Source organism: Entelurus aequoreus, linkage group LG11 (assembly GCF_033978785.1).
Source record: "Entelurus aequoreus isolate RoL-2023_Sb linkage group LG11, RoL_Eaeq_v1.1, whole genome shotgun sequence".
In the NCBI taxonomy this organism is placed as follows: Eukaryota; Metazoa; Chordata; class Actinopteri; order Syngnathiformes; family Syngnathidae; genus Entelurus; species Entelurus aequoreus.
This window is the reverse complement of record NC_084741.1, coordinates 58,929,068-58,944,661: the sequence shown is the minus strand read 5'-3', so window position 1 is coordinate 58,944,661 and position 15,594 is coordinate 58,929,068. Positions and strand designations below refer to the sequence as shown.

Sequence of the window (15,594 nt, the reverse complement as noted above, 5' to 3'; positions counted from 1 at the left end):
GGCTCCAGACAGATTTGTGTTTGTATTTTTGGTCCAATATGGCTCTTTCAACATTTTGGGTTGCCGACCCCTGGTGCACACATACGCTAGGTTACAGCATGTGAGGTGAGTGACGTCAGTGAGTGTGTGCATGGGCGAGAGAGAGGGAGCGGTATTGTGAGTGCGAGCGGGGACTAGTTTGTTTTGTGTTGGATTGGCTGTGTGCAAGCAATCAATAAAGCAAGATTTGCAACTAATCGCCGGACTCATCATTCACTCTAAAGTCGTCCGCTTTGGAGACCCACTGTCGGGTAAAGTGAAGGGTGTTGCCCCGAGCATACATCCTGGAGAAGTGTCTCCCCTGCCTCTTTGTTACGGCCTGGGAGCAGGAAGCAGGAAAGGTGCAACAAAAAGGAAACATTTATTTTTTATTCATTGCCAATATTGTTTGTTTGTTTTGTATTATTTTGTAGTTTATTGTCAAAATATACACTCCCATTGTCCACTTAAATATTTCTAAGATATTTCTTTATTCTTAGACAAGGGATTCCCTTCCGTGATTGGTCATTTCTATGGACACAGAAATTACGTCACCTAAAATTCCGTTTACGGCACATAGTAATGTCGTAATTCAGCTCTGAGTGTGAGACTTAAGATTCAGTCCTACACTTCGCTGAAAGTGTGAGTAAGACGCTTGATAACTAACTTTTAAGTGCAGCTTTCAGCGAAGAATTTATTTACTCTTAAGTCAACTCTTAGCAGACTTCTTAGGAGTAATTCTAAGAAGCTTGATAAGTACGGCCCCAGCTGGAGTCTACATCAACTTCGATCTATTCCTCATTTCAAAATGTTTTAGTTTTTTTTACGTTGTTTTTTTTGTTTGTTTTCCGCCCTTTTTTGTCAATCAAAACAATGTTTTTTATGGCAAACACACAAAATACGCAAAATCTTCCACCAAAAATATTTTTCAAAGTGGAATATTTGATGTGAAGTAATCGGAACCTTTGATAGGTCAATAATTCATAATATTGATTTTGATTCAATATTATGTTTTGAGCAATGACCGTTTGAAAGAAAAAAAAACAGCTTTTTTATTAGTCAACATTGCAACTTTTTCTAAATTACATTTCACCTTTAAGCTTTTTTTTCACTTTTATGTTTTTGTTTATTTTAATAGTATTTTTAGAATGTGCCGTGGGCCTTTAAAACATTAGCTGTGGGCCACAAATGGTAAAAAAATTTAAAAAAAAAAAAAATAGTCTGCGTCCTTTCTGATTTCAATGCGTTCAAAAGACACAAAAAGTGCGTAAACGCCAACACTGCTTGACAGTATAACAAAATAAGTCACACTTATATTCTGTAACATTCAGTTTTGGAAAAAAAGTGCAGAGATAGAAATAATCTCTAGTATATAATCTAAACATAAATAATGCCTTAAAACAAGTTAATTAAATTTAAACAAAAAACAGCAGACGAGCTCTCGCCCTGCACAGCTGTTTTGTGCTTTGTAGTGTCGATATGGGCTTGTAGATCTTTGGCCCCTTTATTTGCCACAGATACATACGTTGCTGCTTTGCACACAGTGCATTCTGCTTCCCATGTGTCACGGCCAGGACGAAAACACGAATACTTTTCCCGCAAATCATCCGCGAAGTTGCATTTACGTTTCGGCATTTCTTGTTTTCATGTCCGTCTCCACTCACTAGCTCTCTCGCTCTGTGTCTCTGCCCCTCCCTCACGAATGTTGCTAGTGCGCACACCTTCAGTTTTGTTTTTTTTAACCCCTTTCTTAACTTAACCCTGGACGTACATTGATAATACACGCAAGCCTAATTCAAAATGCCGGACATTTGAGGCATTTAAGAAACCCCGCCCGGACACCCCCGCAAAAGAGGACATGTCCGGGGAAAAGAGGACGTATGGTCAGCCTAAGCTAATGGCGTTCACATATATCCAGCAAAGGGCATCATTATTGTAAATAATTCAATGTATATACTCTGATGATTAACTTGTATGATGCCTGTATTATGCTGATAGTATATATTTGTACCATGAATTGATTAACATGGACCCGACTTAAACAAGTTGAAAAACTTATTCTGGTGTTACCATTTAGTGGTCAATTGTACGGAATATGTACTGTACAGTACAATCTACAAAAAAGTTTCAATCTATCAAAAACGTTTGCATCTCAAACGTTTGAAATCATGTTGCAAAATATTAAACGTTAATGTTCCAATTAAAATGTTGAACATTTAATTTCTTTAAAATATGCTCTTTTGCCCATGTCCAGAATTTAGGGACACCGTTAGGAGTTCATGAAACCATACAGCCTGTTTACAAATATATGATGTATTGTGTAAATGGAAACCATTAATTAAAGAGTCCACAAGGTCTCTAAAATGCATAATTATGTATAGTAAGTTTAAGGCCTAAACAGTCAGACCAAATACAAACAGTAACCTGCAAAAGTTATCAGGCTTCAAGGTATTCATATATAATTATTTGTAGCATTTGCACTTAATTTGGTGCTAAGAAAAGTCAACTGTAGCATTATTATAATAAGGTACCAATAAAGCAACACAGGGTCGAAGTTTTTATTGGACAGTTTACAATAATGTTTGGTGTGGGACTGTGAATCCTGTTAAGATTTAAAACCATACAACTTCAGTTCTTAGTGTTGACCGAGGCTTATTCTTCACTAATCAACATACATAAAGATTGCAAACCATTCATAATGTCCTGTTAGCTTCAGACACACTTAAAAAAAGAACATATTTACAAAAGGGGAAAGAGATGTAAGGGGGATGATCACCTACATAGTTGCCTCTATAATGAGACAAGCCACTTAAACTCTTGGAATTTAGCGGTGGGAAAGCAGCCTCAGCGTCTGCTACGATGAGAGGGGGAAGTTGACCTGGAAAAGATGCATGAAACAAGTTAATAAATGCACCAATCACACACAATCCAGAGTGCAAAAAGTAGAGAAACAATGTATCAGCTGTTCCCCTACAGTCTCAAATACACACTATTTACAAAGACGTACTTAGGAGTCCAACCTGTAAAGGAACCATATATTAATTTATAATTTAACTGACTGCAGACGAGGTGTGAGCACTGCATCATGACGGTAAGTCTCACAGGAATTAAATCTACACATGTTAGGTCATTTCCAAAACCATTTTCCCAGTAGTGAATATTTTAATGTATTACAATGTTGGTTAAGATGACTGAGGATAAATCACAATGACATACAATGACAACATAGAATGGGAATAGGAGAGAAAAAAAGGAATACTACCTTGATCGCGACTTAGACTTGTGTTTGCGGCTTGCCTTCTTACCAGACTTGTGAGATTTTTCCGTTGACCTTGAGCGACTACGTTTGGATTTCTTAGATTTCTTTTCCTTACTAACTTCAGGGGAAGGGGATCTACTCGAATCCGAGTCAGAGCGTTTCTTGCAAGTTTTGGCCGAGCCTTTTTTGCTGGATTTGCCATCATGCCGAGACTGCCTGTCACTCTGAGAGTCGGTATGAGAGTCCTCCTCTTTCTGTTTCTTTGACTTGCCATTTTCCTCTTTAACTAAAGAGTTGCTTTTTTCTTTAGTCCTTGCTTTGTCTCGCTTTCTTTCAGAATCTCTCTCCCTATCCATATCCTTCCTCTTCCTGTCTTTCTCATGGCTACGGCATCGATCTCGCTTCCTCTCTCGGTCTTTGCTGGACGCTTTCTGTTTGTGTTTGCTGCTATGGCTACTGTCCCTGCGCTCCCTGCTTCTTTTCCTCTCCTTATCCTTCCCCCTGTCCCTGCTGCGACTGCGGCTGTCTCTCGCCCGAGCCCTGCCGCGGTCTCGATCTCTTGATCTGGACCTACTACGGCGACTCCTTCGTTCTCTGGAATCGCTACGGTCTTTCTTACGGTGCCCTGTTCTTTGCTCTGTGCTGCTTCTTCTCCTGTCCCGGAGCTTTTCACTGCGACGTCTATGAGAACTGTGGCTGCCACTACGCCTCCTCTTCCTGCGGGGGGAAGAGGATCGAGTAGAACTACGAGAGGATGACGTTGGGGATGAAGAAGATGACCGACTGCTGCTGTGGCTGGAGGAAGAGCGAGAGCTGCTGCTGTGACCGTTGGCTGGGGAATTGCTGCCACCTCGGCTCGATCTCTCTTTCGCTCTGCCAGAATTTCTGCCCTCACTACTCTCCAACTCACCACGGGACCTACGTCTCTCTTCTAAGGGCTCCACCTCCCTCTCTTTTATTTCCTCTTTGTGAGAATTCTCTGAGTGGATCTCATCATATTCACCCCTTTCTCTGCTTAATCGTTCCCTCAACATCTCATCTGCAGAAACACAGAAAATAAAAGTCCATTATGAGTAGATATGACACTTAATTTAAAACAAGTTGTAGTGATGCGCCAAAATTTTGGCCATCGAATTAATTTGTCTGTAATTGGCCCAAAATTGCCTTTTCAATTTTTGTATTTCAAAATATACAAGAAAGACCAGCGGGCAGTGATATAGAAAACGTGCAGTATATAAATATTAGGAGGGTAGTGGTGGCTGCTGCTCTTTAAAAGGTCAGTAAAAGACGCTTTTTTCCCACCACCTTAAAACTTGACACAAACTGCCCTGCACGCTAGTAACTACGAGGGTCGGGGGAAATATTTAACAACAAATCAAAGATTGAAGTGACTAACTTGACACCCAAACAATACCCTGTTTGTTGACAAGAACATACGGTCATGGAAGCACATTGAATCTATTTATTAAACAGAGGTAACAAAAACCAGTGAAAGCTTCAAAAGAGCTGCTGTAAGAGCCGACAAACTGCTGCTGCTAGCCTGCTAAGCTAACAAAATGAGCTCAAGCTAAAATGCCTGTGGGACTCAGAATGAGCGTGGACTCACTGACGTCACTAGGCAACAGGAACCGCCTTTTAAAAGTGCGCGCACACACACACTTTCTATGAATCTGCTCAACTGCTTTCTACCAGATACTTGAAGTATTTTTTTTAAGGTAATGCATTAATTACTTTCCCCAGTAACTAATTACATTTATTAAAGAGTAATTTATTCAGTTAGTAATTCAATTACTTTTTTGGTAAAGTAATGAGTAACTATAACTAAATACTTAAAAGTAATTTTCAGAACAAGGCCTGACACACAGCATCATGAAGCAGTTGGCAGGTTGGTGTTCCTGGCTAAAATCTGCATGTCCTGTAATAATGTTTACCTATAAAAACACCAGTCAAAGGTTTATTATTTTCATGTTGCTTCTGACATTTAAACATGTCCTCTTAAATCAGGGCACTTTTTACAATTTAGTTTTTTTTGTTATCTAAAGAATTGAGCATAGCTAAATTTTTTAGAAGAAGATTGGAGATTATATTTGACTTTTCTTAAATTATTTTTTAGGGCTATTTCTTTTTTCATATCTCAAAACACCTCTTAAGTTTGGATCCTATCATGTTATACCTACTTTTCTTACTTGATAGTACCAGTTTTTGTGTATTTGTGATCCACTCAAGTCCCGAAAATGTATAATGAAGGCATGAGTTCAATCCCGGCCTCGGTATCTTTCTGTGTGGAGTTTGCATGTTCTCCCCGTGACTGCGTGGGTACGCACCTGGGGATAGGTTGATTGGCAACACTAAATTGGCCCTTGTGTGTGAATGTGAGTGTGAATGTTGTCTGTCTATCTGTGTTGGCCCTGCGATGAGGTGGCGACTTGTCCAGGGTGTACCCCGCCTTCCGCCCGATTGTAGCTGAGATAGGCTCCAGCGCCCCCCGCGACCCCGAAGGGAATAAGCGGTAGAAAATGGATGGATGGATGGGCATGGTGGAGATATTTATTTACTTCAACAGATTTTTGATCCATATCACCCAGCCATACCCTAGTGTTACAGACAGCGCTAGCACAGTTTAGCGATGTTTAATTGAGCGTTGCAGTAGGCCTTATGATGGCATTGTGTTTATATGTATTAGTGCACATGTGTACGTTGTTTTGAGCGTTAATAATAAAATTGTGATATTTAAGACATTTCATATTGCTCCTAAATTCTTATGTTCTACAAAAATTTAGTAGCACCGGTGATACTAATAAAAAAGCTAAACATACATCTGTTTGTTATGGATTCCTACTTTCTACCAAGTAACAGCAATAAACGAGGGATTACTGAAAATGCAATGGCAATAATAATGATTGCCATTACAATTTATTTTGGCATTTCGGTTTTTAGCCTTGGTTTCGGACAAAAATGTTAATTTTGGTGAATCCCTACTAATGTGTAACTAAAAGTCCTAAGATATTAAACATTCACCGACAACATTTCAACATCTTACCACGTGCAAGCTGAGCGTCGTGTGCAAGTTGTTCTTGGTGCAGTTGCATTTCTCGCTCTTTGCGGTGGAAGGCATCCAGTTTCTCCCGGATACGGTGGCGCAACTCCTCCTCATCGGTGTCAGACGATTCAGACCCTCGGGCGCTGCGGTCGTCCTCATCCGCACTCTCCTCCGAACCGTAGTCACCCAGCCCGCCTGCCACAATAGAACCCCCAAGTTTTTGAGTGTTGGAAAATGACAAGTTGTCAAATGTTTTGCATAAAAACACAAATCAATGTCTCACTGAACAGCACTAAATTCTTCACAACTTTGTTTTTTACATTACACAATAGAATACCTCAGAGCATTCAATACAACGGCTTCAAATCTTGTCTAATTTTATACAGCATGCTTCTAATAATAAAAAGCCAAAACTTCGGATAGTTGGGTGTTATCTTGGACACTTCCCCCCTCCCACAACCCTGTAAGCCCAGTCATTCTAGAATAAGATATTGAAATGTTCCTGCCCTCCCACCCACTGTAAAAAAATGGATACTCACTGAGACCAGTCAGAGAAGCCAGTGCACTTGACTGTGCCAGCTGTTTTGCAGGAGCTTTGATTCACATCAACAACAGGAACAACATGTTAAAAAACATACGGCCATTCTCTCAAAGGCAAGAGTCGCTAGAGAAGGGATGGGGATCACAGATAAAGCTTCACTATTCACACCAGCTGCCACTGGTAACAGGATAAAAATATAACATAAAAAAATGGAGACAAGAGAGAGAGTTAAACTTCTGTCAGACACTTCAAGTCAAAAAGTCGGAGGAGAGAAGGAACCACTCTGCACTAGTGCATCACATCGGTAGCTGCTGGGCAGCAGGACCTTAAGGGTTAGGGGTCAGTGCAGGTTTCAAAGGCACATTTCTCGATGCATTAGCAGAGAATGGTTTCTAAAAGCAAATGATAGCTTTTTTTCTAACCAGGTCTAGTTATTGTGCACTTAAGATTGACTTCAGACTGAACTGTTTGCGTGAAAATCAATGATGTATTTGCTGGACAAGACAAGAGCAGACCTCGCGTTGCTTTGCGGTGGACTTCTTTTGCCAAATGCAGGATCTCTTCATTGGTCACCTCTAAAAGGATCTCTGTGAGAAGAGTTTTTGTGATGATCATCTAAAGAATAAAAGAATGTCGGTCAGTCACAGTCACACTAATTTAAGAATATTTGTATTGTATGACAGACCAGCTGGAATTCTTTTTCTTCGTCAGTCATTTCAGGCTCGCTTTCTTCTGCTGGTGGCGATGGACTCCGCACATAAAACTCTTTTTCTACGGAAGGCTTTTCTTCATAAATATTGTCTTCATCATCACTGTCCTGTAAAAGACAAAGCATACAAACAATCGTTGACCAGTTTATTACCTCAGAAATCCTTCAGCACATTACAAAAACAAATGTTTTTGCAAAATAATTTTTAAAAATATGTTAAGAAATAAAAACACTTACAAATTTACTTTTGCGCGGCATATGAGGCCCTTCACCATCATCAACCTTGTGCTCTTTGTAATCGTCTGACATTTCTGCACGCTCCTTCTCCATTCGTTCTTGCTCAAGTTTCTTCTGCATTTCCCTGTCCCTCTTTTCTAGTCCCTCTCGTATCCATGCAGGAAGTGTGCGCCTTTTCAATGCGTCTGAAAATGAGTGTTACACATATTTCTACTTGAATACCATGATCGCATCTTTGCAGGTTTCAATGACTGACAGTTTGTTCAATAGGGTTGTGTGATTTAAACGTTAAACAAGATAAATTACCGTATTTTCCGCACCATAAGGCGCCCCGTGTTATTAGCCGCACGTTTAATGAACGGCATATTTCAAAACTTTGTTTACCTATTAGCCGCCCCGTGCTATTAGCCGCACCTACGCTACGCTAAAGGGAATGTCAACAAAACAGTCAGATAGGTCAGTCAAACTTTAATAATATATTACAAACCAGCGTTCTAACAACTCTGTTCACTCCCAAAATGTAATGTACAAATGTGCAATCACAAAAATAGTAACACTCAAAATAGTGCAGAGCAATAGCAACATCAATAACTCAACGTTGCTCATACGTTAGTGTCACGCAACACACAAAATAAACATTTAAAGCTCACTTTCTGAAGTTATTACTCATCTACAAATCCCTCGAATTATTCTTCTTCGGTGTGCTTCACTTGTTTTTTGACACCATCGATGATGTGGACGCGCATGCAGTCGTAGATCAACAGGAACGGAGCTGCGTGAAAAAAGTCACCCGGTGTCTTCGCGTAAACGTCTATCAACCACTCGCTCATCTTTTCTTCATCCATCCATGCCTTCGAGTTAGCTTTTATGATGACGCCGGCTGGAAAGTTCTCTTTTGGAAAGGTCTTCCTTTTGAATATCACCGTGGGTGGAAGTTTCTGGCCGCTAGCATGGCAAGCTAGAACCACAGTAGGACGACTTCTCATTCCCTGTGGTGCGAATATTCACCGTACGTGCTCCCGTTGTATCCACAGTGCGGTTCACATGAATATCAAAAGTCAGTGGAACCTTGTACGCGTGTCTCTTAGTCGGAGACATTTTGTTGTCTTTACAGAAAAACAAATGAAATTAAATATCCGCGAGCTTCTTCTTCTACGGGGGCGGGTGCTCACCTTGGCGGTTGCTTACAGTAGAAGAAGAAGCGCTTCCTCTTCTATGGGGGCGGTTGCTTACCGTAGAAGAAGAAGCGCTTCCTCTTTTACGGGGAAAAAAGATGGCGACTGTTTACCGTAGTTGCGAGACCTAAACCTTATGAAAATAAATATGAATATTAATCCATATATAAGGCGCACCGGGTTATTAGCCGCACTGTCTGCTTTTGACAAAAATTGTGGTTTTTAGGTGCGGCTTATGGTGCGGAAAATACGGTATATAAATTTGGTCACAGATACAATCGTCATTTCATGATAAGACACAATGTCATTATTTAGCTGTGTTCTGCAAATTTAGATTAAGTTTATTTCGAACATGTATTAAGTTTCAATACGATACATCACATATTATACACATTTTCTTTGACAGCAACCAGTGAACAACTGCATCCTTCTTAACACATCATAGCATCCTTGCCAGCAGATAACGTCCCTACACAGTGCAGCTTTTAAATGATTAATCCTAACCTGCAAGGCGGCAAAGAAACTACATTTCTAACAAGCATCATTATCACTAGAGGACAAGAAATAGCTAAAACATGCGACACTTGTTGAAGGGTGGACTAGCAAAGTAAGATTTTCATTGTACGGCAAACTGTATGTTTAACTGTGCATATGACAATAAACAATCTTGAATCTACACACAAAGGATACAAAAAAACCCAAAGCTAACCGCTAAGCTACAGCTCGTGAACGTAAACAGAGGTGGGCGGATCGATACAAATATCAACAGTAACAACACCAAGTATAAATTCAGCGTATTACCGCAGTAATAAGATCAATATTTTATATGACCACACATGTTTTGTTGATCGTTATTGTTTAAAAACTCAGGAAATATTAGCCAATAGTAGTTTTTGCTTTTGTTTTGCACAATTGACTATTATGAATTCTGTATGTATTAAAAGGGAATAAGGAAATAATTAAAAATTACTTAATATTGTTACACTGCCACCCTCGGTTTTTGTCGGATTACATTTGTGATCAAAAATGTAATCATTTAAAGATCCTGAAAGTTTTAAGTATGAACATCGGTATGACCAATACTGCTCCTGTGACTAATTGGTATAGGAACAATACCCACATTTGTAGTATTGCCCAAAACTAATGTAGAGTATTGAAACAACATAAGTGTTTAGTACATTTTAAGAGAAGTGTAGAGATAACCCTGTAACAACAGAGAGTAACCAGCTCTGAACAGTAAATTAGCAAGTACATTAATAATAGTTAAGGGAAGATAATACACTCAGAAATGACCCAATATGTTACCAAATACGTCAGAAGCTAAGTTAGGAACTTTTGTAACCCACTTTGAAATGGTCCAATTATGATTTTTTGTAGCTGAGATATGCTCCAGCGCCCCCCGCAACCCTGAAGGGAATAAGCGGTAGAAAATGGATGGATGGATGGATGGATATCAAATAATTGATTATTATTACAAGAGTTTGCAATATATATAGAGATATCATTTTATGCCATATTGCCTATCCCTATTTCACGTATATATTTTTAGTGTATAACTTACAGAGAAAAAATCTGAAAAAATCCGAAAAATTATTTTCAGGAAACTTTGTGTTCTCCTTACCAAGTAGTGCTGGCGCTTCTTGTTTAATGGGAAGCCGGATGGGGGATCTGGTTCTTTCCCTAAAACCTGGCGGTCGGGCTTCCCGTCTGTTCTGAGGCGGTCCCTGCCAGTATGGTGAATGAAAGCCGGAGGGCGGCTGGGCAAAGGATGAATCAGCCCCAAGTAGTCCATGCTGTTAAATAGACAGCACACAATCAAAGTGAGATGAAGTCAACATAAAATGACACCATGGATTGCTGAATTCTAGGTTGCTGTAGCCTTCTCGTTGAAAAGCAACAGCCAAAATTATTAATGAATAGGCTGGTTTTGTTTTTGGTTTAAAAATCTAAATTAATTAAATTAAAAACAACAAAAATACCAATCCATGCTGGATCCTCAAAATGTCAATAGATGCCTCTGAACCGCCTCAAGAAGGCATTGACTGATACACTTAGATGATGGGACCCGGTAAAGTTTCTATGGAAAACCCAAATGCTTTAACACTTTTTACTGTATCATCTGCATACCTGATAATCAAACTGGTTTATGGCCATGGGGGTCATGTCGTAGCTGTCGGGCTGTGCCCCATACCCATGGCTGTTCTGGGAGAAAACCCCACGATGCGCTTCAGAGTTGAACTCTCCGCTGTCCTGGCTGTTGCTATCTTCACTGGGGTTCACCACATCCATCGGTGCAGAACCAGGTGGGATCCAGGGTTGTTCCGGGGGTGGTGGTGGAGGGGGAGGAGGCCGCGATGGCGGCCGGCTATGCATTCCCCATTCTGTTAATTACAAAATTACTTAATGAACAAAAATAGAGCAAAAAAGCATAATGTAACACAAATAGATTTGTATTTGTTTTGTTTAGGGTTGCACAATTACTCAGTTAAATCAAAAAGAACAAAGCTTCGATTTAAAAATTGTTACAAGGGTTTCCCCCAGCTTGCAATGTACAAGTGGCGGTGGGGCATGGTCAATGTGATGTCATCATATAATTTAAAATCATTTTTAGCATTAAAAAATATATATGAATTATCAATGTTGTTATAAATGTGCCTGTTACTAAACTACATATATACTTACATGATGTATATAAAACCTCAATAGAGGTGTTTGATGGAATAGAGCAGCTCCAATAGGCTCCATTTAAAGACGACTTTCGATCGCATTTATTTAATATTTAGAATGCAAAAAATAAAATAAAAATCTATTATCGTCATGTCTCTCATAATGATTGTGAACGATAGGAAAAATTCTACAAAAGTGCAGTTCCCCTTTAAACAAGTACATTTTAGTACATTAAGATCGGATCAGTAACAGTCATCAATACCATAGAAATGCATAAACTGTAAGCCATAATCGTCAAAATTATATCAAAAGAAGGATTGCAATATCTTCAGTAGCATGTAATGAGCCTATGTCATATATTTGTTTCATCTTGTAAATCTAAACAAACCGTGCACGATATTCTAATTCTAATTCCAATACATTTTCTAGGGAGATGACAAACATTCCTAAAGGTTTTGAAAATGTGACTGAATGTTACGTTTTGTGTAATTTCCACATGTATTTTATTTTGTTGAATTGTACAGGAGAATATTTATTTTGTAAAATGTTATTTTTTTTTTATAAGTTGTTTTTTTTCTTTGCTATGTCTCTCTTAAGACCTCATTGTTGGCTTTGTAAGATCATGTTACCCCTAAACTAAACTAAATTGATGCTAATCCATCAGTTAGTTCTTTTTTTTTTCTAATAAGGATTGATAACAGAAACCGATGAAGAACCAAATCCTTGAGCAGAAATAAAAGTGAAATCGGAACCGGAAAAATGTTGTCAATTTCCATCCCTATTTGCAATGTACATAGAAATGGCCAACTCTCACTTTTCGGACAAGATCAAGGCTTCAGTAATTTCTAACATATATCCTTACAATAACCACAAATATAAATGTTTCCTGCTCAGTGGCCTTGTGGGTCGTGAGTTCAAACCCTGGCTGAGTCATAACAAAGACTATAAAAATGGGACCCATTACCTCCCTGCTTGGCACTCAGCATCAAGTATTGGAATTGGGGGTTAAATCACCAAAAATGATTCCCAAGCGCAGCCACCGCTGCTGCTTACTGCTCCCCTTCACCTCCCAGGGGGTGAACAAGGGGATGGGTCAAATGCAGAGGACAAATTTCACCACACCTAGTGTGTGTGACAAACATTGGTACTTTAACTTCTCTCACACGTAGTAATTAGTTGTGGACAGACGAAGCTCCAGCAGTGCAACTTTAACAAGCGTGCGCGCTCCTGGGATGGTAACCATATTTTTGGCAGGGTGCCCCCCTAAAACCAGCCTATTCATTAATTAATTTAGAACTTTGGCATTTGTATTTAATGGTTCCTTTAAAGGCCTACTGAAACCCACTACTACCGACCACGCAGTCTGATAGTTTATATATCAATGATGAAATCTTAACATTATAACACATGCCAATACGGCCGGGTTAACTTATAAAGTGACATTTTAAATTTGCCGCTAAACTTCCGGTTCGAAACGCCTCTGAGGATGACGTATGCGCGTGACGTAGCCCGACGAACACGGGTATGCCTTCCACATTAAAGCCGATACGAAAAAGCTCTGTTTTCATTTCATAATTCCACAGTATTCTGGACATCTGTGTTCGTGAATCTGTTTCAATCATGTTCATTGCATTATGGAGAAGGAAGCTGAACAAGCAAAGAAGAAAGTTGTCGGTGCGAAATGGACGTATTTTTCGAACGTAGTCAGCAACAACAGTACACAGCCGGCGCTTCTTTGTTTACATTCCCGAAAGATGCAGTCAAGATGGAAGAACTCGGATAACAGAGACTCTAACCAGGAGGACTTTTGATTTGGATACACAGACGCCTGTAGAGAACTGGGACAACACAGACTCTTACCAGGATTACTTTGATTTGGATGACAAAGACGCAGACGTGCTACTGTGAGTATGCAGCTTTGGCTTCTAAACATTTGATCGCTTGACCGTATGTGCGCAACTTTTTTTTGCGTATGTACGTAACTTTTTAAAAATATATAAGCTTTATGAACCTTGGGTTAGGTGAACGGTCTTTTGGGCTGAGTGATTGTGTGTGTTGATCATGTGTTTGAATTGTATTGGCGTGTTCTATGGAGCTAGGAGCTAGCAGAGGAGCTAGGAGCTAGCATAACACGTACCGTACCGTACGTGCGCGTCACGTACGTAACTTTTTAAAAATATATAAGCTTTATGAACCTTGGGTTAGGTGAACGGTCTTTTGGGCTGAGTGATTGTGTGTGTTGATCGGGTGTTTGAATTGTATTGGCGTGTTCTATGGAGCTAGGAGCTAGCAGAGGAGCTAGGAGCTAGCATAACAAACACGCAGGTGTTATTATGCAGGATTAATTTGTGGCATATTAAATATAAGCCTGGTTGTGTTGTGGCTAATAGAGTATATATATGTCTTGTGTTTATTTACTGTTGTAGTCATTCCCAGCTGAATATCAGGTACCGTGAGTATGCAGCCTTGGCTGCTAAACATTCGATAACTTGACCGTATGTGCGCGTCACGTACGTAACTTTTTAAAAATATATAAGCTTTATGAACCTTGGGTTAGGTAAACGGTCTTTTGGGCTGAGTGATTGTGTGTGTTGATCAGGTGTTTGAATTGTATTGGCGTGTTCTATGGAGCTAGGAGCTAGCAGAGGAGCTAGGAGCTAGCATAACAAACACGCAGGTGTTTTAATGCAGGATTAATTTGTGTCATATTAAATATAAGCCTGGTTGTGTTGTGGCTAATAGAGTATATATATGTCTTGTGTTTATTTACTGTTGTAGTCATTCCCAGCTGAATATCAGGTCACCCCCGGCTCTCACAGCATCTTCCCTATCTGAATAGCTTCAACTCCCCACTAGTCCTTCACTTGCACTTTACTCATCCACAAATCTTTCATCCTCGCTCAAATTAATGGGGAAATTGTCGCTTTCTCGGTCCGAATCTCTCTCACTTCATGCGGCCATCATTGTAAACAATAGGGAACTTTGCGTATATGTTCAACTGACTACGTCACGCTACTTCCGGTAGGGGCAAGCCTTTTTTTTATCAGATACCAAAAGTTGCAATCTTTATCGTCGTTGTTCTATACTAAATCCTTTCAGCAAAAATATGGCAATATCGCGAAATGATCAAGTATGACACATAGAATAGATCTGCTATCCCCGTTTAAATAAAAAAAATTCATTTCAGTAGGCCTTTAAATAGTGAGTGAGTGAGTGTGTGTGTGGACAAAAATACAATCCATCCATCCATTTTCTGCCGCTTATTCCCAATCGTCAAATTTATTTTTTTTGTTAAAAATATCTGAGATTTAGAGCCCATATCGCTCAGGACTACTTCAGTTGGATGCATAAAAGATATCAATACACACAAGATAGACCTAGTAAAGTACCAATGATTGTCTCACACACACACCAGGTGTGGTGAAATTACTCTCTGCATTTGACCCATCCCCTTGTTCACCCCCTGGGAGGTGAGGGGAGCAGTGAGCAGCAGCAGTGGTCGCGCTCAGGAATCATTTTTGGTGATTTAACCCCCAATTCCAACCTGTGACGCTGAGTGCCAAGCAGGGAGGTAATGGGTCCCATTTTTGTAGTAGATGTGTACCTGGCTGCCACATTCGGCCAAAAGCAGGTTCACCCTGGAAGGAGCCATGGTTGCCCTGCGTAGGTGGTTCCAGACCCGGCATGTCCTGTCCATTAGGCTCAATTTTGGGATCTGCTCCTGTAGATTCCTTCTGCGCTATCCATGCCTGCGCCAGTGCAGCCCAGTCCACCTGACCTGTTGAAAACCAGCAAAACAAAGCATTTAAAACGCATGTATTTGGTGGCGGTACAAAAATCAAACCTTACAGACATGCTTACTGACCCGGATCATGTTGGTGCTGGAAAGACTGCATCCATTGCTGCTGGCTAAGAGGCCACTGTGGCCAGGGTTGACCTCCCTGGTCC

At 40.1% G+C, this 15,594-nt stretch overlaps 1 protein-coding gene across 1 annotated transcript in view; it reads right to left on the bottom strand.

Annotated features, from left to right (window-relative positions):
• Positions 1–2,562: 2,562 nt before the first annotated feature.
• The window catches only part of pnisr (PNN-interacting serine/arginine-rich protein), a 13,666-nt gene continuing 634 nt past the window's right edge, over positions 2,563–15,594 (bottom strand). Inside the window, exons 2-12 of the mRNA XM_062063621.1 lie at positions 15,512–15,594; positions 15,251–15,424; positions 11,107–11,360; positions 10,601–10,772; positions 7,805–7,989; positions 7,544–7,675; positions 7,374–7,473; positions 6,857–6,910; positions 6,318–6,512; positions 3,281–4,316; positions 2,563–2,896 (exon numbers count right to left, since the gene is read on the bottom strand). The exon at positions 15,512–15,594 is cut by the window's right edge and continues 23 nt beyond it. Coding sequence (XP_061919605.1) covers positions 2,863–2,896; positions 3,281–4,316; positions 6,318–6,512; positions 6,857–6,910; positions 7,374–7,473; positions 7,544–7,675; positions 7,805–7,989; positions 10,601–10,772; positions 11,107–11,360; positions 15,251–15,424; positions 15,512–15,594 — 2,419 coding nt within the window. The 3' untranslated portion in view covers positions 2,563–2,862. The remainder of the gene's footprint in view (positions 2,897–3,280; positions 4,317–6,317; positions 6,513–6,856; positions 6,911–7,373; positions 7,474–7,543; positions 7,676–7,804; positions 7,990–10,600; positions 10,773–11,106; positions 11,361–15,250; positions 15,425–15,511) is intronic.